Below are 21,812 nucleotides of genomic sequence, written 5' to 3' on the forward strand. Positions count from 1 at the left end.
GAAAGTCTCAATATGTAGACATGATTGATTAAATCATCATCCACTGAGATTAAACTCAATCTCCAGCTCCCCCTCTTTCCTGGAGGTTGGTGGATGGGGCTGAAAGTTCCCACCTTCTCATTATTTGGTCATTCCAGTGACCAGTCCCATCCTAACACTATCTAAAGGTTTCACCCTAAGTCACCTCCACTAGCATAAATCCAGGTGTGAGGAAGAAGGCTTTTTATGAATAACAAAAGACAGCAAATTCCAAGGGTTTTAGGAGTTCTGTGCCAGGAACTGAGTGCAAAGATAAAATTTATTTCTTATTATACCACAAAGTTAAAAACAAGAAGAGGATGAAGGCAAGTAAAACTGAAATTAAGAATGGTTTTTACAACTTGGAGGAAAAAAATATATATATCATATACATAATATATATTACCTATATGTAAAATATATAATATATATTACATATATAGCAGCTTAATAATAGAAAGGATCTGCGAACTGGGTAAAAACTAGTAGCAAGTAGTTTACCTCACCGTATTTTCTCAGAGAAAAGCCACTTAGTAAAGGACACAACCCAAGGTGGTTGTTACATTATCAATATAAGACACACTATCAATACAGCACACTATAAAAAGATGAATTCCTGCAGTAATGTCCTTTGTATAACACCTCGGAAATTCAGACTGAAATCTAGAGAAGACTCAATATGCAGAGCACTTAAGAGGGACAGGAAAAGAGGGACAGGAAACTTGGTATGCACATTTCTACTCACATTTCTAGTGCTCTAACCAAGATTTCCCACTTTAGAATGTGCATTTGTAACAGAAATCCTACAACAGCACTCTCTCACGCTGGACCTATCACTATACTACTTCCCTGTAAGGAACAGGCAGATATTTCTCTCCTCTCAAAAGGAGGTTCCAGCCTTCCACACCACTCCCACATTAAAGTGTGTCTTTCAGATAGCTCTGTTGAGTTTGATACTTTAATTCTTACTAGACTTCAGCTGGGTCTAGATGAAATGGTCTCAGACGCCCAAGGAAATAGACTAAACATCAATACTCCACACCAGTCTGGAAATGTGATTCCCCAGACCAGCCACATCAGTATCACCTGTTAGAAATGCAAATTATCAAGCCCTATCCTGGACTTAATGATTCAGAAACTTGGGGGTTGGCCCAGCAATGAACAAGACGACCAGGTGATTCTGATGCATGCTCACATTCTAGAACCACTGTTCCAGACACTGCCGGACTGTTCTGTTACTCTTGTTTTCAGCATATAAGATTTCTTAGAGAGTTCAGAGATCTTTCTGTCCCACAGAAGTGGGAAGTCAGATAACGAGAAAATCTCCTCCAATACACAGATGGTTTTCCTGATATTTTCTGGATTCACTGAAAGCAATTTTTTTTTTCTATTTAACTTGGAGGCAACACGTTTTCTTTTCAATAACTTGTCATGGTTACTCATGGCTTCTTCTAGACCACAAGATGCATTCCTGAGCCTTTTAAAGATCTTTTTAAAAACAAGTTTCAATTACTCATTATCAATACTCTATACCAATATGCTTTGAATCATTTTGTATTTTACTGAATATAGAAAAATAGGTATACACTTTGGAGGCAGTCTGTCTTAGCCATTTATCAGCAGTGTGACCTTGGGCAAGCTAGTTAATCTCTCCATGCCTCAATTTCCTCATCTATACACTATAGATAATAATAATGTCTCTCATATATAGTTGTTATAGGATTAGCTGTTAATATATACAATGCATTTAGAACAGTGCCTGCACACAGTAAACACCAGGTTAAGTGCTTACTATCGTTAACTATAGTAGTTCAGGGACCCAGATAGCATGGAAGAAAAGCCACCCTAGGAAGTTTAAGAAAACTGACCAATACTAAGTACAGCTGGAGATATCCTCCAGAACTGCAGGAAAGACCAGATACAAAAAGCAAGAACTGTTCTACAGTTGTAAATACATCTTCTTCTTTTTTTTTTTTAATTTTTTTAAGGTTTATTTATTTTTGAGAGAGAGAGAGGGAGACAGAGTGTGAGCAGGGGAGGGGCAGAAAGAGAGAGGGAGATACAGAATCTGAAGCAGGCTCCAGGCTCCGAGCTGTCAGCACAGAGCCCCACCCAGGGCTCAAATTCATGAGCTGTGAGAGCATGACCTGAGCCAAAGTCGGATGCTTAAAAGACTGAGCTACTCAGGCACCCCATATTATTCTTCTTAAAAGGGAGATAATACATAGTAGCCTAGAACCAGAAAGCAAATGATTCATGATCAAAGGTAACTGGCTACCCAAATCATACTAGTCTAAAGGCTTAAATGAAGATTCAAGAAAAAGAGGTAAGGGATTAAAGTACAAATCAATCCACTAGCACAAGCCAGCAGCAAGGTTTCCATAGGCTTCCATGTTAATGAATAAGCTAGAAAATAAAGCTTCAATTCTAGAGTGACTATCTGGTTAATCATTCATTTATGCACTCAATCAGGCAAGCTCAAGAAAGATCATTAAATCTCCACCACTCAAGAGACAAATTATTCTAAGGCAACTGAATAACCTTCCTATAGCATTTAGTTAGCTATATTCCCAGCATCCATTTCCCTCCTCCTCCTTCCTGTTATATACCAAATTTTCTAGCCAAGGAGCTCAGATGGAACTGACCCCTCTCTGCCTCACCCCACAACCCCCACGCCAGAAGTACATCCTCATTAGCTAATGTCAATCAGCGTACCCTCTTCTCTGACTCCACTGGAAGAGAGATTCTAAGGAAGGCCCATGGCCCAAGTCATGATCGATCAGGTCAGTGAGACTGATCCTAGGACATGGTAGAAGTACTGGGGCAGCAGAGGTGCTCTTTTCTCCTGGGTATCCTTACAGACGGATCTGGGACCTGGGGCAGCCATCTGGGAACTATAAGGCCAAAAAATATAGAGAAGGAAACTGGGTCCTGTGCACACCATTTAAGCCCAGGAATAAGTCTTGCTTAAAGGCCAAATTTGTCTTCTATGTGATCAATACATTTTCTTTACCATTTAAACCACTTTGGGTTAGGTTTCCTTTTGCTTACAATCAAGAGAACTCTAAATGACACATGCATCATAAGCAAATTATACTATAAAGGTAAAAAGAAATGTGAGCTATATGAACAATTAACAGTAAACTTACCTGTTAAATCATGGCTATAATTTATGTGTCATGATTAAAGACATTCAGAAAAAAGTCATAAACTTACTTCTCTCATTTAGAAACCATTTTATTTAAAATCTCAAAGTACAGATGCAAGACCTTAAATAGACTCCACTTTGACCCTTGGTTTACATATATTCAGTACTGCTGAATCCTGATGAAACCCTGATGAAACCCTTTCCTGATTTTCAGGGCAATTCAGGGCAAGACCACTACCCACCCCAACTAGGGTTAGGGTAAAAGTGTGTTCTAAGTATTCAACAGCACCAAGAGAGTTAGAAATCACAAAGGAAGGATGTGTTCCTGCTAATTTTAGTGAATTAATGGCAAACTTACCTGTTGTAGCATTAAATATGCCCTCACCACATTAAGTTATTGCTCTTTACATCTAAAACCCTTGCATGTGATGCTAACTACTCTTGGTCAGTCAAAGTAAGAACTCTACTGTAACAAGTCAGGTCAACTAAAATATCACAGCAACTAAGCACACAGGATGATTTGTACATTTGTCTGAATACGGTACAATATGCTGCATTATTTTGAAACGTAAGAGGAGTCAAAAATAAAAGAATTCTTAATAACCTAGGGCAGCTTGAAAAAAAATCACTCAATCATTTTGGCCTTAGGATCGACAGTTCCCCAAATATGGACCTGGCTACCTTATACAACGGTCAACTCCTAGGACATGTTTAAGTACAGGTGAGCTGACCTTCCTGTAGAAGAGACAGGGTGGGTGATTTTAAAGGGAACTATCAGGCCCCTGGGCTTCTGTCACAGGGCATGAGAAGACTTACCTGCCAGAGCCTTGATTCGGGACCGCTCAAAGAGCCTTGCGGAGCTGTTCTCATTGTCCCAGTCATCCACATCCCAGCGGTTGTTGACATCGCTGTACTGCTGTTGGATCTCAATGTTGTCATAGTCTGTGGCTACTGTGGTCGTCATCTTGAACTGTCTCAGCTGCTCCTCCACATCAGCTCCTTCTTACAGTTCTGTGAGAAAGAGCAAGAAAATCCTATTTAGAGGTCGAAAATGCTCTGTGCTCCCATGAAACCTACTGGGATAAAGGTAAAGTAGAATTGTAGAACAATTCCTACATGTCAAGAACAAGTTTCTGGGGTAAATCAATGCTGGTTTTGAACTTGAGCACTGCCTCATAACACGTGTGTGACCTTGGCTAGGTTATTTAACATCTCTGCGTCTCAGTTTCCCCAACCATTAAAGAGGAAAGATACTCTCCACGTTGTTCACAGGACTGAATGAGATGACACACACCCAACACAGGGTGAGTTTCTTCCCTCTTTGTAATGTTTAAGTTTTGCAGATTTAAAGTTTTATTTAAGAACTAAGATGAACACCTAGGGCTTCTGAATGAACTCATTTACTTCTACCGTGTACCACCATAAACTATAATCTCTTAGCTTCTCCTAGAAATTCATAAAATGTTATATAAGAGAACAGATCATTTCACCTAAATATTTCATTTTCATATCAGAACTAACAGATGCCTAAGATCAAATGAAATAGTAAATGTAAGGCACCAAGGACTGTTCCGGTGCATAGGAGAGGTTCAAACAATAATGACTGCAATTATTTGTATCATTGTTATTTACAAATCCTATGACCAATACCCATTTCTCAGGGGCCCACCCAGGTCACAGTATTTTACAAGAACAAATAAGAAACAAGAACCTAGGCCTCAACTTTTGGTCCACTGCTGTCTTCACTTTATCAAAATACCCTCAGAGAATAACGAGAAATACATTCAGCTTATATAGCTTCTTCTCTCTTCAATACAACTATGATTCATCCACTGAACTAGAATGTACTTAGGACTTACTACGTGCTCAGCACTGTTTCAGATGCTAGGGATAACAGTAAACAAGATAAGGACTCAGTTCAGGGCACCTGGGTGGCTCAGTCAGTTGAGCCTCTGACTTCAGCTCAGGTCATGATCTTGCGGTGCGTGAGTTCAAGCCCCACATTGGGTTCTGTGCTGACGGCTCAGAGCCTGGAGCCTGCTTCAGATTCTGTGTCTCCCTCCCCCTCTCTCTGTCTCTCCCCACTCATGCTCTATCTCTCTCTGTCTCAAAAATAAATAAACATTAAAAAAAATTAAAAAAAAGATAAGGACTCAGCTCTAGTGAAGCATATGGCATAGGAGGAGCTGAACAAAAAGCACACAAGGCAAAATAGTTGAAAAAAAAATGAAAAGTGGAGTGATACAACACAGTCAATGATCAACCACACTGTATTATAAACCTCAAAGTTGCTAAGAGACTAGATCTTATTATTCACATCACATACACACACACACACACACACACACACACACACACACACACACGGTAATTATATCACATGACAGAGATGTTAGCTAATGCTACAGTGGTGATCATGTTGCAATACACATATATATCAAGTCAACATGTTGTATACCTTCAACTTATATAATATCATACATCAATTATATCTCAATTTAAAAAAGAAAGAGAGGGGTGCCTGTGTGGCTCAGTCAGTTAACAGTCTGACTCTTGATTTTGGCTCAGGTCATGAACTCAAGGTTTGTGAGTTCAAGCCCCATGTCTGCTTGGGATTCTCTCTCTCCCTCTCTCTCTGCACAATGCCCCTGCCCCCTCCCCTCAAAAATGAATGAATAAACCTTAAAAGGAGAGAGAGAGAAAATTTTGAGACTACTTGAGATTTGGTGGTCAGGAAAGTCCTCTCTGAGTCAGTATTTAAAATGAGATCTCAGTGTCAAAAAGGAACGAGTCATGCCCAGATCAGGAGCAACAGCATCCCAGGCAAAGGAGAGACTTTATGTTGAGAAGCAGGATAGCTTGTTAGGAGGAAATGAAGAGCTCAATGACCCAAATAATGACCCATCTTTGCTCAAACACAAACATTTGGATGGGAGTAAAATCCTGGATTCCCATCAGGTAGACATAATCAATTCCAACCATATAAACTTATCAGTAATTTTAAGACTTACATTAGCAACATATTTAACCACGTTTTATAAAAACATAAAAAAAATTATAGAAAATTAAGCCAATAAGTATATTCTATTGATCTTACTGTTTGTTGCTTTTCACATTGAGTCATAAACCCCTTCAAAAAAAATCAATAATGTCATGTACCATTTGACCTTGGAAGATGGTTAATTTTCATAACTATGTTAATACCAAAGACTTTCGTAAAATTCAGCCTTGGAGGATGCCATCTCTATGGGGGAAAAATGTGAAAGTGCTATGAATTACAAATTTGTGAAAGCAGAGAAAGTGCAATTCAACCCAACCCATGGTGAAATCTAAACACTACATACCTCTCCAGATTCGTGCTGGCTATTTGGTGCCACCTGCTGACCAATGAGAACAAGCCACACCACGGCCTCTAGGGCAGCTAACAACCTGTGCTCCATCCCACCACATCGGACTCCTGAGTAAGCCCAACTGCAATCCTTTCCCCTATGCAACCCTCTTCCTACCAATGACTTATCCCAAATTCAGCGACTGCTTTCCAGAAATTTCTCAACAAGCGTTAATCCTCCTCTAAGCTTTAAATAAGTCATTCAAAGCACATAAGTACGTCTTGTCCTAAAAATTCTTCTTTAATGGTGTTCTTTAATAACGTAATTTTCCCTTAAGACAAAGCAACGTGGGAAGCAAAAGCTCCTACTAGTCTGTGTACAAAAGAAATATTGATGCTATCACTTAATTCTTTTTTTTTCAATTGGTTCACTTGAGTGTCTAAGAACTTGGACATCAGGATCACTTTTTTCTTTAACATTTTCCATCTGTCCTAAGATAATATCTTTATCAAACAGCTGATTTTTCATAATGATGGAAGATGGAAGCTTCCCCCTCCCCCCGCCCCCCACACCAGGGCAATGTTAAAATGAAACATCCCAAATCCCAAAGGGCCACAGTAAAAGGGTGTTTCTAGGTTTTCAAAAACAACAACAGAGTAACCTGAGGATAAAGGGAAAGTCAGAGTCAAGGAAAGATGTGGATGAGTATGCCCATGACATGTGGATTCCAGAAAGCTCAGCACACTATAAACATTATTATCCCCCAGCCTATTTCAACAAGTGCCAGTGGAGGTGTCTCTAGTAGGTTATCTATAAAGGGCTAGATTTTCCTAAGGTGCTATCAGCCATGTGACCCTACAGCCAGTGAAGTAATCTGTATTTCTTAAATGGCTGTGGGGAGATTAGGAGGAGAGAAGAAAGGAGAGCTGGCCATCTTGGAACTCTGCCTAGTGGGTCCACCATTTGGAAAGCCTGAGATGGCTATATAAGGTTGGCATGAAACAAGACACTCTCCCCTCCCAGAGAAGGTTCCTCCCTGCCGCTATGGGCTCAAGTAAGGGCCTGGATTCTCACTTGATCACCACAGCAGGAACTCATTAAATAATCCCCAAATGAATAAAAATCAATAATATACTGGGTGCAATAAGTAATACCCATGTTTTTGTAGCTAGGTTTGGGAAGATGGGTAAAAGTACATACCCACTTTCCCAGCCATGAGAGAGAGAGAGAGAGAGAGAGAGAGAGAGAGAGAGAGAGAGAAAGAGACAACAAGGAATATATAAGAAAATGTCGAGACTTCTCAACAACGTTACTCTTCTGTAACCCTACATCCTATGAACTGGTATTTTCCAAAAGATACAAAAAAAATTCCAAAAGCTCATCATTTTCTGCTTCAATAAGAAGACAATAATTTTATTTCTTTAAACTGGCAGACCAGTTTAGATCTAGATCTAGATCTAGAAGGCAAAGAGGTTCCTACAGCTCTTGCATATACCACTATAAGGTCACAACCATCAAGAAAAAATCCAGAACATTACCATTCCAAGTTTTAGTAGTATTCTATTAGTTCACCTCTTTATTGATTAAAATTCTGTAAGTCAGGATCTCTCAAAGCCCAGAAGGAAAATACCATATCTGTTAACTTTCCGAGATGCCAAATCTGTTTTCCATGTGACACAGGTATTAGATAAATGTACAGGTTTTTGTTTCTTATGGTTATCTCCAAGTTTCCTTCTACTGCCCCCTTCTGTTACTGTACAAAATCTCCCTTGGTGATGTTACCCACTCCCCAAGCTTTGGCTCCTTCCCTATGTTGACTGCTGCTCCCTGGACAGCTAAGTGCTAAAGATCACCAGGTCAGTGTCTAAAACTAAACCCCTAGTTCCTTCCTGCAGACCCTGTTTCCCTTCCATCACTCCCTCACTAAATGGCACCTTCCTTTCTTCCAGGTACCTCACCTTGCAGTCCCCATCTCCCCCTCTCCTCCCATCTTCAGCCCCCAAGGCTGCTGGTACCCCCTGAAAATCCCAAGAGTTCGCTTAAGCAACAGTTTCCTCTTTTTCCAGCAACTCACCTCCAATTTTAACCCCTAACCCTTTCCCCTACATTGCCACCAGAGGGAACTTTCTCAAATGTAAGTCCAATCACTTCATTCCTGTGACTAAACCCACCAATGTCCACCCCTTCAAATAATGCCCAGGAACCTTTGAAGAGAAATGTGACTCTTCATGAGGGAGCTCTGACCAGCTCTCCAGCCTGGTTTCAATATTACTGTTCTAAGCTCTTGTAGCTCCTGAGAAAAAAAGTCAAGCTCTTGACTTACCAACAGGCTACCTGGAAACAGCTTTCTCCTCTTCCCACAAATCCTAGCTTAGGTATCACTTCATCCAGGAAGCTGTCTCTTATCAGTTACCACCATTAGCCCCTCGTCTGAATTAAGACCACCTTAGATAAGCCTGCATAAGCCAAACACCTTATACACCACTGACATATCACTTACCATACCATTATAAGACTGTTTCAAAATTACAAAACTTCTAGTTACTTACTGTTAATAGACCATAGGCTCTCAAGGTCACGTTCCCATCTTACTGTCCTTATATCTTCTCAACTCTTAGTGGAGTGCGTGGAAACATTAAGTGCTTGCTAATTATTTATTTGTGGCTGGCTGGGTGGGTGGGAGACTGGTAGAAGGAGGTCTGGAAGGTGAGGCAGATGTCACCTTCTTGACAGAGGCAATGTCAATTCAAGCTGCCATGCTAGTACCATTTCATCAGTCACAAAGGCCAAAATACATACTATTCTGAGCTATACAGATCTTCTAGGCATTCTGCTTTTAAGGAAGTCACAATTTTAGACTAGGCTGTTAATAAACATGAACAGATTTAATAAGGTACTTCCCCATGTACATTTTGAAATTTATGTTTCCCTTTTTAATTTAGTTTTTACCCACTAAAAGAATTTATTTTTTGTCTGAACTATCAGATTTTACAAAGTAACAAGTAGAGAATAAGTGGGATTTTCACTGGTAACACATACACATACATACACACACACACACACACCCCTCCTTAATACTCAATTTTTAAAATTTTATTTGAGAGAGACAGAGAGACAGAGAGAGAGAGAGAGAGAGAGAGAGAGAGAGAGAAGGGCAGAGGGAGAGGAAAGAGAATCTTAAGTAGGCTCCATGCTGAGCTTCAATGTGGGGCTTGATCCCATGACCCTGGGATCATGACCTGAGCCGAAATCAAGAGTTGGATGATCAGGGGAATGAGCCACCCAGGTGCCCCTTTAATGCCCAATTTTATATTAAATGCTCTAATAAATTAAATGAAAATGAAAAAAGGTAACTAACAGTTGCCAATTCTTTTTGAAGATGAAAACCATATGCTAACAATTATTTTGGCAGAATCCACAGACTCAAATGTTCTGCAAACACTAAAAACCCTCCCACTTTACTCCTAAAAGAGTTGACAAAGCATACAATGGATTTCTGGTATGCTATCTTTAAAAACAATTCTGCTCAGGTACTTTGAAGAGACAAAACTGTGTGTCTGACAATTTCCAGGAAGAGACCCAGGAGAGTTCTGCCTCCATCCTCTCAACTATAAAACATCCACAGAAAGTAAGGCAGTCACACCCTGTTTGCAATGTGCCCATTGAGTCATTCTGCAGCATGAATAAAACAGCCAACAAAAAGGAATATCTGCAAGAAACCACATCTAGAACCAAAGTGAAGGATAAACCCAGCTAACCTATTGTTATTCAGGTTCATGGAGTTAATTTCACAATAAGGCCCAAGACATCATCTTAAGTATTCAGAGTTCTCTGCTCACAAAACCAAGACATAAATGATAAGTTACAGTGTGATAGCTAACAAAGTCACATACCCAGTTCCAGTCCTTTATAGAAGTATCATTCACTTCCTTTTTTTTTTTTTAAATAAGCTCTATGCCCAACATTGGGCTTGAACTCATAACCTTGAGATCAAGAGTCATGCTCTACCAACTGAGCCAGCCAGCCGCCCCAGTATCATTCACTTTTAAAATGACCAGTTTTGGGAATGCAAGCTGGTGCAGCCACTCTGGAAAACAGTATGGAGGTTCCTCAAAAAACTAAAAATAGAACTACCCTAAGACCCAGCAATTGCACTACTAGGCATTTATCCACAGGATACAGGTGTGCTGTTTTGAAGAGACACATGCACCCCCATGTTTATAGCAGCACTATCAACAATAGCCAAAGTATGAAAAGAGCCCAAATGTCCACTGATGGATGAATGGATTAGGAAGATATGGTATGTGTATGTGTGTGTGTGTGTGTGTGTGTGTGTGTGTGTGTGTGTGTCACACACACACACACACACACACACACACACACACACTCACAATGGAGTATTACTCAGCAATCAAAAAGAATGAAATCTTGCCATTTGCAAATATGTGGATGGAACTGGAGGGTATTATGCTAAGTGAAATTAGTCAGAGAAAGACAAAAATCATATGACTTCACTCATATGAGGACCCGAAGAGACAAAACAGACAAACATAAGGGAAGGGAAATAAAAATAATATAAAAACAGGGAGAAGGACAAAACAGAAGAGACTCATAAACATGGAGAACAAACTGAGGGTTACTGGAGGAGTTGTGGGAGGGGGGATGGGCTAAATGGGTAAGGGGCACTAAGGAATCTACTCCTGAAATCATTGTTGCACTATATGCTAATTTGGATGTAAATTTTTAAAAATAAAATATAAAATGGGGCGCCTGGGTGGCGCAGTCGGTTAAGCATCCGACTTCAGCCAGGTCACGATCTCGCGGTCCGTGAGTTCGAGCCCCGCGTCAGGCTCTGGGCTGATGGCTCGGAGCCTGGAGCCTGTTTCCGATTCTGTGTCTCCCTCTCTCTCGGCCCCTCCCCCGTTCATGCTCTGTCTCTCTCTGTCCCAAAAATAAATAAAAAACGTTGAAAAAGATTAAAAAAAAAAAAATAAAAAATAAAATATAAAATAAAAAAAATAAAAATAAATAAAATGACCAGTTTACTTGCTGCTTTACAGGAATACACCAACTATACAAAAAGCATGATTCAGTTATACAAACAAACAATTCATAGAATCAGGCCATTTTGAGAGGGAGGTATGCTCAGATACCTGTTTAATAACTACCCGTCATTAACAAAGGTGGTCTTCAAATACTCTATACTAACTTCTGTTTTATTTATCAGTGACAGAATAGGTTAAAATCTTCCACTGTGAGTGGATTTATCAGATTTTCCTTATAATTCCCTGGATACATATAAATACAAATCATATCTATTTTGTCTTCTTGGTGGGCTAATAACATGGAAATAGCCCATTTTCTCCCTAGTCACACATTAACTCTACTTCTTTGATAGTAATATTTACTTGGTATATTTTTTCCATTCCACTCTTACCTTCTATAGTCATTTTGTTTTAGGTTTTAGTTATGCCTATTTTCATTTTTTTTAAAATTTTTTTAAGTTTATTCATTTTTGAGAGAGAGAAACAGAGTATGAGCAGGGGAGGGGTAGAGAGAGAGGGAGACACAGAATCCGAAGCAGGCTCCAGGCTCTGAGCTGTCAGCACAAAGCCTGATGCGGGGCTCGAACTCACGGACCGCGAGATCATGACCTGAGCTGAAGTCGGACACTCAACCGACTGCGCCACCCAGGTACCCCCCCCCCTTTTTTTTTTAAATTTTTTTTAAGCCTCTTGTTTTTAAAATCTAATCCAAGAGTTTCTGTCACTTTGTGGACAAATATAATCCATTTATGTTTATTAGGATTACAGCCATATATGACATTTCAACCGACTTGTTTTCTATCTTAATTAAAGAAATGGGGAACTGGGGCCCAAAGAGTTAAACAACTGGACCATGTCACAGCTGTGAGCCCAACATCTATAGTATCTTTGTCACCCCTGAATCCTGAGCCATAACTCAATCTAATTTTTAAAATGCAGAGAGCTGACGAGTTTAACAACCAAAGAAAATGCTAATACTTAAAATAGCTTAATTTTCATGCTGGCTTACTTTATGTGAGCATAGTGTTTTACTTACTTTTTCATTCAGTCCTTCCCAGGAAACCTTTGAGGAAGATATCATTATTAGTCCTACTTTATTATTTATTTATTTTTTTAAAAGTAATCTCTACACCCAACATGGGGCTTGAACTCACAACCCCAAGATCAAGAGTTGCATGCTCTACTGATTGAGCCAGCCAGGCACCCCTATGAGCTCTATGAATAAACTAAGGCTTTGCTCCAGGTAGCAGAGCAAGGAAAAGAAGCAGCCAAGGGGATCTGAATCCAGTATATAGGACTCCATAGCCCATGTTTTAAATGAATGACTTAGCCAACATTTTGAAGCACAAACCTTTAATAGTGGTCTATATAAAAAAAAATCTAATGGACTCAAGGTTCTTAAATAAATTAGGAAATAGATTAGCCCTCTTCAAAGTCTAATTACTGCTTAAGGCAGCAAGTGACCTAAATGGGCCTCCAAAATTGTGCATTCTCAATGGAGGTGATACTCCTCCCAAAGAGTGAAAATTCATTTTGGGAATGGGGGGAAAATACTCTTTCCAATGTTAAGTACAGAGATATGGAGTATTTGTAGTATTAAAATTTCATGGATGGAAGATTAGGGGGAAAAATGTCTAAAAGACTCCTGGTAGAGAACAGGAATAATGAAAAAAAGGTTAAAAAGCACCATCCAAGCTAAGAGAAAACATGTATCACTTTTAAGTAAATGAAGACCTGAAGGCAGCCACAGAAGACAGGAAGACGAAGAACAATTTTTTTTTTTTGTAGAAAGGATTAGAATTTCATATACCAAAGGTCCTATTCATCATGTTTCTGATATAAAAATTCACAGTGGCTACTCTTCCCAAACACTAATGTATGTGCTTTAGAGAAATGATGATGGTTAAGCCACCTTCTCCCTACAACATTCTAAGAGTAAAAAGCACCTATTACAAACCTTCTGCTATAGACTGAATGTGTCCCCCTAACAATTCACATTAAATTGTAATGCCCAATATGGTGTACTGGGAGGTGGGGTTTGAGGGAGGTGATTATAGAACAGACACAGAGTGTAACCTCACTCATTCTTCCAGGAGAGGTTACAGAAATGTGATAGCCATCTATGAACTAGGAAGCGGGCCCTCATCAGACACCAAATCTGCCAGCACCCTGATCTTGGACCTTCCAGGCTCCACAACCATGAGAAATAAATGTCTGCTGTTTATCTATGGTATTTTTTTTTTATAGCAGCTCAAAGGGACTTCATTTCCAATATTTAGAAATAACCTCTTTCCTACACAAGTAAAAGATGCCCCCAAAAGGCTGATGCTTAGTTTTATGAACAAAGTCCTAGGAACAAATTTTATTTTTTAACATGGGCACGTGAAGCCAGGCTCTACTATTTGGAGGAGGAAATTTCCTTTCCTTATTGTAAAGGAAATTAATTATTTTAAAACATTTCACTAGCAAACAATACATTGACCATAATTCATTTTATCTTAAAGCAATCTATTTAAAAAATCCATCACTATGGCTTAACAATTTACATTACACAATGACCAAGAACAGATTTCTACAACAAGGAGGAGTATAATGTAGGGGGGGAAACAAGGCATTGCTGTGACCTTCCTCTATTTTATAGGGTAAGCTGCACAAAAACCAGTGGAATTATAAACAGAATTATTATTTGACCGTTTTAAATGAAAGGAAAATTCTTAATACACTGAATAGAAATTTATCCTCTTTTACTATTTGTAAATGAAATTTTTAAACAAAGTACCTAATTTATTTTCTCTGCCTACCTATGATATCACCCAATTCTAAATATAAATCTGCAAGCCCTGAAAGTTTTTTTAGACTAGCTTTATTTTGAAAACAGATCTGGACTAAGATTTTTTATTTTGAAAACAAAAGATTTTTTATTTAGAAAGAAAGCTTTTGCAATGTCTACCTAATATGCCTCAAAATCACTTAACTTGAATCAAACAAAAAAAAATAATACAATAATTTCTACTAAACATATGGCTATCTTTATCGGCAGCTAAAGACCAAACTTCTTTTTGTCTCCTTACAGAGAGAAGCAATTAAAACTGAAATCATTAACTCAATGAATGCAGACCTAACACCATGATCTGATATGATAGCCAGTGTGGGATTTCTGAGCCATTAGAAGTAACTATTTTGGTCTTACCCTTATTCCCAGACAGTTTTAAATTACATTAGAATATAGGCCTAATGGCACTGCTGCCAAAGTGCTGATCCTGAATTTCAGTAAGTTTGGCATTTCACTGCCTTATTTGAGAAATTTCCTAAGTCATTATCATGTGCGCCTAACCGGAACAATAGAGGAGCAGTAATGTGCTTTCTATTTGGAAAGCAGAGTTTTCCTTCTAGAGTAGCCCATTGCCAAAATCCTCTGCAAATCTATCAAGCGAAAATGAGTACCTCTATTTCCTGGAATAGTGATCAAATGAAGGAAATATATAAAATGGCAATGAAAAACAACACTATGGGAAATGATGAATGAGGCACACATACCCTAAGCTCCATGAGGGCCAGGATCCTCTCTGTTCTGCTTATTTTTATACCGCCAACACCAGCATCAGACTTAAGCCACAGCAGGTGCTCAAAAACAATTATGAATTAAAATGGCAGGTGCCAGGAGCAGTGTTAACTCCAGAGCAATTCTGAAACACAATGCTTTTTTCTGCCTAAATCATATGTATCTTGGATCCCAATAAAATTCTCATTGTTACATATGTGAGAACCTTCTCTTCACTCAGTTTCATTTAGAAAAGGAACAGTTTTTACGAGAAGTTTGCTTTCAAATGTTACAAAATAAGACAGATCATATTTGAATAGGAATGGAGCAATCACTAATTTCACAATCTCATTTGGGATAAATAAATACATGTATCTTAATACGTAATGTTTTAAGAATCATTTCCCTTTGCAAAATGACCAAAACCCTAGGCTTGTCTAATACCCAAATTTCCAAAGGTTTAAATATCTCTAGTTAAGTTTTCTCAGAGAGAAGTTCAAACAATTTTCGTTGCTCAGGTTAATACTTTGGCAACAAGCCTTTCCCCTATGTATGCCTGGTGAATGTTTCCCAAAGCTACTTAGAAATCTGTAACCTTTCATATGAACAAAATGAGTAAAGGTTGGGCTATGATACTTGAAAAGGAGAATTGACATTAATTTCAGAAAATAACATTCAAATAATTGCCGTTTTAATATGATCAACCCTCTATTACTAAAATTTGTTTAGAACTGATCAATTTGAAAAACTTTAAAAAAAATAACAACGTTTAACAATTAATACAGGCTGAACTCCATTAGAATTCTGCACATTACTTTCAAAAGCCTGATTCCAAAGGAGCTCGGTATCAACCTTGGTAACAAAGGTCAGTTAAAGTAAATGTGGAGATCCATTTTGGATTTCTAGGATATTTAAACGTTGATATATGAGAAAAAGGAGTCACAGTGTTTGAAATGTTCCCTCAAGTTCAGAATGACAGAGAAACTCTCTGATATATAACTAAGAGCATGCATTTCATCATAGGAGACCAAACACAAGTACATCTACCACAGGGCCAGACCCTAACCTGACCGACTGAGTCAGCTCAGCACCCCACACCAAACTTCTCACAAAGGCCAAGATTAAAGCATGGCCTACCCAAAGCTTACAGGGGCATGGGCCTGCAATTCAAATTTGCTATTGCTCAAATCACTTCAAAATGAAAATAAGGTCTCAGCTGGTGAAGTCCTTAATCAGGTTCAAGAGCAAAGGAAACCAGCAACTTTCCTTGTTCCCCCCAACAGCAGAAAATAGGCTTAAAAGAACAAGAACTAGAGCATCCAGAGCATTCCCTTTAAAAGCTCCCTATTGATATGATTTTGGAAACTGCATTTTTGAACTCCTCGCCTGAACAAAATCAGGCCTAGACTTTTATCTCCTTGAAATATGTTATTAATAAACCAGTTTTCTACTTCCCAAAATACCTACAACATAACATGCACTTTGTTTTTCCTGCTTCCAAATGCTTTCAAATACGTTAGTTACTTCTTTTGCCAAACTCAGCAACAGAGTGAAGAATGAACAGGATGGTAGGGTAAATTAGAGAACTGGAGGCAATAAATCCTGTTAGCATTCTATGATCCTGTGCAGAGAGAAAATCAGGGGGCAGAAAATCAGGGGGTGGCTGGATATTTAGGGATGTCTGAGTGAACTCTGACGCTGTCTTTCCTGCCATCAAATGCTAATGCCGATTCGAAAAGATTCCTGTAATTAAGGGAAGCTTACTAATCTCATTAGCAACAGAGCTACTATCTCTCAGTAACTCGTGATTTTAAAGACTGGGACAACAGAACCAGGTCGGCCTAAACATTACTTTCTCTAGGAAGGCTCTTCTGAAGCTCCCAGTCCCAACCCATGGCCTTCTATTATATGCTCTTGTTGGTATCTTCTCCTCATGGCACATACCTATAGCGTTTAAGTAATTACATGTGTAATTATTTGTTAAATAACTATCTCACCTTCTATACTATACTCTCCATGAGTTGGGCATTTCTCTCTTTTTCATCAATGTATCCGTAGATATAATACCTAGCACATAGCAGATAATAAACATTTAATAAACTTAAAAAAAATTTTTCACCTTCCACGAGTATTATAAGCACTTTCCCTATGAAATCTGCTGTATCAAGAAAAAAAAAATGTCCATGTATTGAATGGTAAATTTTTTCAAATGAAAGCAAAACTCAAACAAAACCTGAATAAACTCCTAAATGATCAAGAATTGTCTGCATAATTTTACTATATTTACATTAAAACTTTTAACGTCCCTGACTGACCAAGAAGAAAAACTTCAAATGACAACTTCAACTTTAAATTACAGAGGTTAATTTCCTCAGTAAAAACTGCATTGTCGGCTGAAGAGCCATAGTCAAAGGGTGCCAAGTCAAAGATGAAAAGTGTGGTGGGTCAGGTCCATAACCCAGGGCCCAGACAGAAAGTATACCTAGAAACCTCAGAAAGTATACTTAGCACAGTGAAGGACATCGGACAAAGAAGAGACTCAAAACTGTTCAAAAACACAATCGGTACTCCATTTTAAGTACCCAAAGTTGGAAGAGGTGAAAACTGACAGCACTCCAAAGAAAATGTGGCAAGCTCAGGGGCACCTGGGTGGTGCAGTCGGTTGAGGGTCCGACTCTTGGTTTCGGCTCAGTTCATAATCTCACAGTTCATGAGTTCCAGCCCCACATGGGGCTCTGCACTGATGGCGTGGATTCTGTTTTGATTCAGATTCTGTCTCTCCTTCTCTCTGCCCTCCCCCACTTGTGCACTCAGGCGCACGCTCTCTCTCTCTCTCAAATAAATAATTAAACTTAAAAAAAAGATTTTTAGAAAATGTGGTAAGCTCAACATGAAGTGCCAGGAAAAGACAGTACAAACATGGGTGGCTTGGTTGTTAGAAATGAAGTCATCACCCCAGGGCACTGACCAACTCTAGAGTGCTGAGAAGCGGGTAGCCAGGTTGGAAGACACCTGGAAGTCCAGGCCCAGGAGCCAGGACCTCACAGGGGAACAAGTCTTAGAGGGACATTCGGCATCTACCCTTAAGAAGAGCTTCAGGAGCTCTCATGTGGGCACTGGCACAAACTCCTTGGCAGACAGGGAGCAACAAATTCATAGTGACTCAGGGTTAGAAGGCACTTTCTAACAACTAGAGCTCTCCAAAAAATGCAGAGGGTTGGCCAGAGAGCAGGGAGCTCACCTTATCACCAGCAGTTCACACAGGGTGGGGGAAGTACCATATGACAGGGAAGCTACAGAGGAAACCAAGTACTGTGTGGGAAGCTGGGCTACATGAATGCTAAGATCCCTTCCAACCAGCAGGCCCCTAGGATTTGGTTAACCACAAAGTATTTACCATTCTTACAACCAGTACACTGTAGTAATAGTACAGTACTCAAAACTTAGTTCCCAAGGTATGCACGATACTCTCTCTTGGATGGGGCTTAAAGGATATTTCAAGAGAATGACTTTTCCATTCCTATTTTTAACATGATCTCTCTTACCTTAATTATAGCCATTCTTTGTGTTTCCATATAAGGAAAGTATTTGCATTCTCTTTAAAACAAAAGTATTCTTCTGCAAACATTTATAAATATTTTCATTGAGTTGCACAACCCCAGTAGAAAAAAAAATTGGCAAACAGTTTTGAAACTGGTTTTTACTTTTTTTTTTTTTTAAGAGAGAGTGTGAGAAGGGAAGAGAGGCAGTGGGAAGAGAGAGAGAGAGAGAAGAGCAAGAGAGAATACCAAGCAAGCTCCATAGTCAATGCAGAGCCTGATGAGGGGCTAGATCCCATGACCCTGGGTTCATGACCTGGGCTGAAATCAAGAGTTGGATGCTCAATTGACTAAGCCACTCAGGCTTAGTCATTTTGATGAAAACATTAAAGTGCACCACTGAAAATATTTATCAAAACAATTATTTTATTAGGCAACTTTATACTTTTATTAATACCATAATGTACCAAGTAAAACCTATGTTCATTAAAAAAACCCTTTATTTAATTAGAAAATACTGCCTATGCTGGCATAACATCTCTGTGACCCAAAGCATATTATTGAGTCTGGGACGGTTCTTTGCAAAATGTAGAGACATTCCTGATACCTAAATATATGTATAAAAGTTTTTATTTAATAAAGTCAGAATGTCAGAATATAAAACAGCTTGTGCTTCATAAACCCTCTGTTTACACTGCTTAAATGAAAACCTCTCTTTGCTTCTTCAGTTTTGGGAGAAGGGTGCTGCATTTCAAATGGATTCCTTAAGAAAATTACTCTGTGATCCCCCTGATCAGATTTTAAATTCATCATTAACGAGGGTGACAAACCAGATCAAATAACCAAGGTACCAAATCAGCTAGAGAACTGGTTTTGCTATGGCTGTTTTAAATGCAGTTCCTAGATGTGTCCTTTTCTCACCCGTTTTCTAGAGGCAGATCACGACTGCACCATAACATTTCTGAAAAAAGTGAATACATTTGGAAGCATTAAGAAAGTGTGGGAAAACTTCACTGTAATCATACTCAGCTATGGGATGATGAAGAATTAGTCATTTAGCAGCTTTTCTGCCAGAAGTTGGCTGGTTTTGCTTTCTGGTGATGTACGTGTGTTTTTGATACTGCCATTTTGCTCAAAAAGGGTTGCTATGTTCAAAAACTAGGAATGAGACACCTGTTTGTGAGAGCAAGGATCAAAATGGTGACTTACAAGAATGGTCATTGCCATACTTATGGAGATTTCTTGCCTGTAAGCCTTGGATACTTTTAAATTCTGCTAAATCCCTCAGACCCTCCAGGGGGAAGGAGTAGGCAGCCAGTGTCAGAGATTTCTTTAAAACACATCTTGCCTCACTGGAAGACAACAGGGAGGGTATTGATCTGCTTAGTTTGCTCTGACTGCAAAGGCACTAAGCAGGTGGGCAGAGACCCCTCACATTATGGAAGGCAGCCAATGGTTTACACAGTCTACTAAAAACTAGCCAAGTTCCCATGAGATCCTTCTATCTTCAAATGGAGCATGCAAAGAAATGGAGTATAAGACATCAGAATGGAGACTCCAGTCTTGGGGGCAGGTGAGACTGGTTGACCAGGATCCAAAAATGCCTTTTTGTTTTTTAATTAATCAGCTCAGTAAAGTATGCTCTACAGGGCAAGAAGATTTTTTTAACTTAGCAATCGCTGACCAGAAGACTAAAACATACCCCACTGTTAAAACCCCTCTCCGTGTAAAATCTAGAGTGACTACTGTGCCAGGAAATATGCCAGCTACACAGCCAGGGAGTATCAGTGTTCCTCTTGCCTCATGACCACAGAGGGAACACGGCAGTGACATCAAGTGCATTCTCCTTGAGATGAGCTGGCTGATGTACTAGCTCAGGAGTCTGTGCAGAGGTCTCTCTTCGTTCCTAATGAGGACAAAGCCAATCAGCATTGGTCCTCTTCAATGAGACTGCTCACCACTCCCACACACTCTAGGAACCTCCCTCAAGAAGTTCCAGAAAGTTCCTGCTAGCCAGCTCCACAGGCTTTACAAATGAAGAAGGAGGAGACCCTCCCCCTTGCTTTCAGTGTACATTCCAAGAAGAAAACACACACACACACACACACACACACACACACACACAGAGCAAAGCCTGAGTTTACCTTTGGTTTTGCAGTGAGATAGATTTTTCATTAACACATTTCTGTCTGACTTCAGACTAAGTCCATTAATCTTTATGTACAGAACTTTGCAGAAAAAGCAGGCTGGGAGCCTGCATGCATACTAGTCCCAGACCCAAAAGGTATTCTCTGAAGTGAATATTTATTTCATTTCCTCTAAATAGCAGGAGGGATCTTGCATCTCTGCCATGCCTCTGTTGCCAGAAATAGCAATGTCAGGAGCAGCCCTCTCTGATGTAAACCAACTCCTCATGGAGGAGGGGCAGGCAGGTACAGCTAGACCATTCTATCAGCCTGACCATCCCACAGCGCTAAATTGATGCCAGCTGTCCATTACTGTCTACATTCCTTAGGTCTCTGGAACCTGCTCCTGACAAGAATAACAAACCTTCACCATCAGCTTCCAGATGATAGCAGAGGTGAGGCCTTCAGGGCTAAAAAGCAGAAAACCACCAGCTTCCCCATCACAGCTACTGTCTCTCATGGAGAGGAGGGGGGTATTTCAGAGGCCGGTGAGTGTCTTTTAGATAAGAGATGAATGAATTTTCTGATTCATGTCCTGAAAGAAAAATGCATTTTTATTTTCTTCATTTCTCCGAGTTTTACATTTGGAAATGGATGCTGTCATGTTACAACAATCAACAGCAGGTCTGGAAATGAACCAAAGCCCTTTAATCCAGTCTTGCTTTAAAATGCAAGTGGTTTTCAATCAAACATTCCAAAATATGCTAATGATCACCTGCAGCACAAATTTTCAGGGAGCTGTAAACACTTAACCAAAAATGTGATCAAATTTTTCTCAAAAGTCTCTATGCACAAAAGTCACTCCATATCTCAGCTTCCTCTTGTCTCACAACTCCCCAGCCCCTCCGATGTACTCTCCTCTCTTCAGAAGCTTCATCTCCCATGTAGGCTGCGCCACAGGTGCCCTGTGCTGGGCCAGGGGGCAAGCCAGGTTACCACCCTCCACTGTGCACAGACCTGACCAAGTGGCCAGCAGAAGTAGGCAGGTAAAGAGAGCATTTTTAGA

General features: G+C 39.6%; 1 protein-coding gene across 4 annotated transcripts in view; it reads right to left on the minus strand.

The window, feature by feature from the left end:
• The window catches only part of SPTBN1 (spectrin beta, non-erythrocytic 1), a 199,342-nt gene that overhangs the window by 140,199 nt on the left and 37,331 nt on the right, over positions 1-21,812 (minus strand). For all 4 annotated transcript variants that reach the window (XM_078444476.2, XM_078444477.2, XM_078444478.2 and 1 more), the window contains exon 2: positions 3,983-4,177. In XM_078444476.2, the coding sequence (XP_078300602.1) occupies positions 3,983-4,130 (148 nt within the window). In that variant the 5' untranslated portion in view covers positions 4,131-4,177. The remainder of the gene's footprint in view (positions 1-3,982; positions 4,178-21,812) is intronic.

This window comes from Panthera onca, chromosome A3, assembly GCF_046562875.1.
Source record: "Panthera onca isolate mPanOnc1 chromosome A3, mPanOnc1 haplotype 2, whole genome shotgun sequence".
Lineage (NCBI taxonomy): Eukaryota > Metazoa > Chordata > Mammalia > Carnivora > Felidae > Panthera > Panthera onca.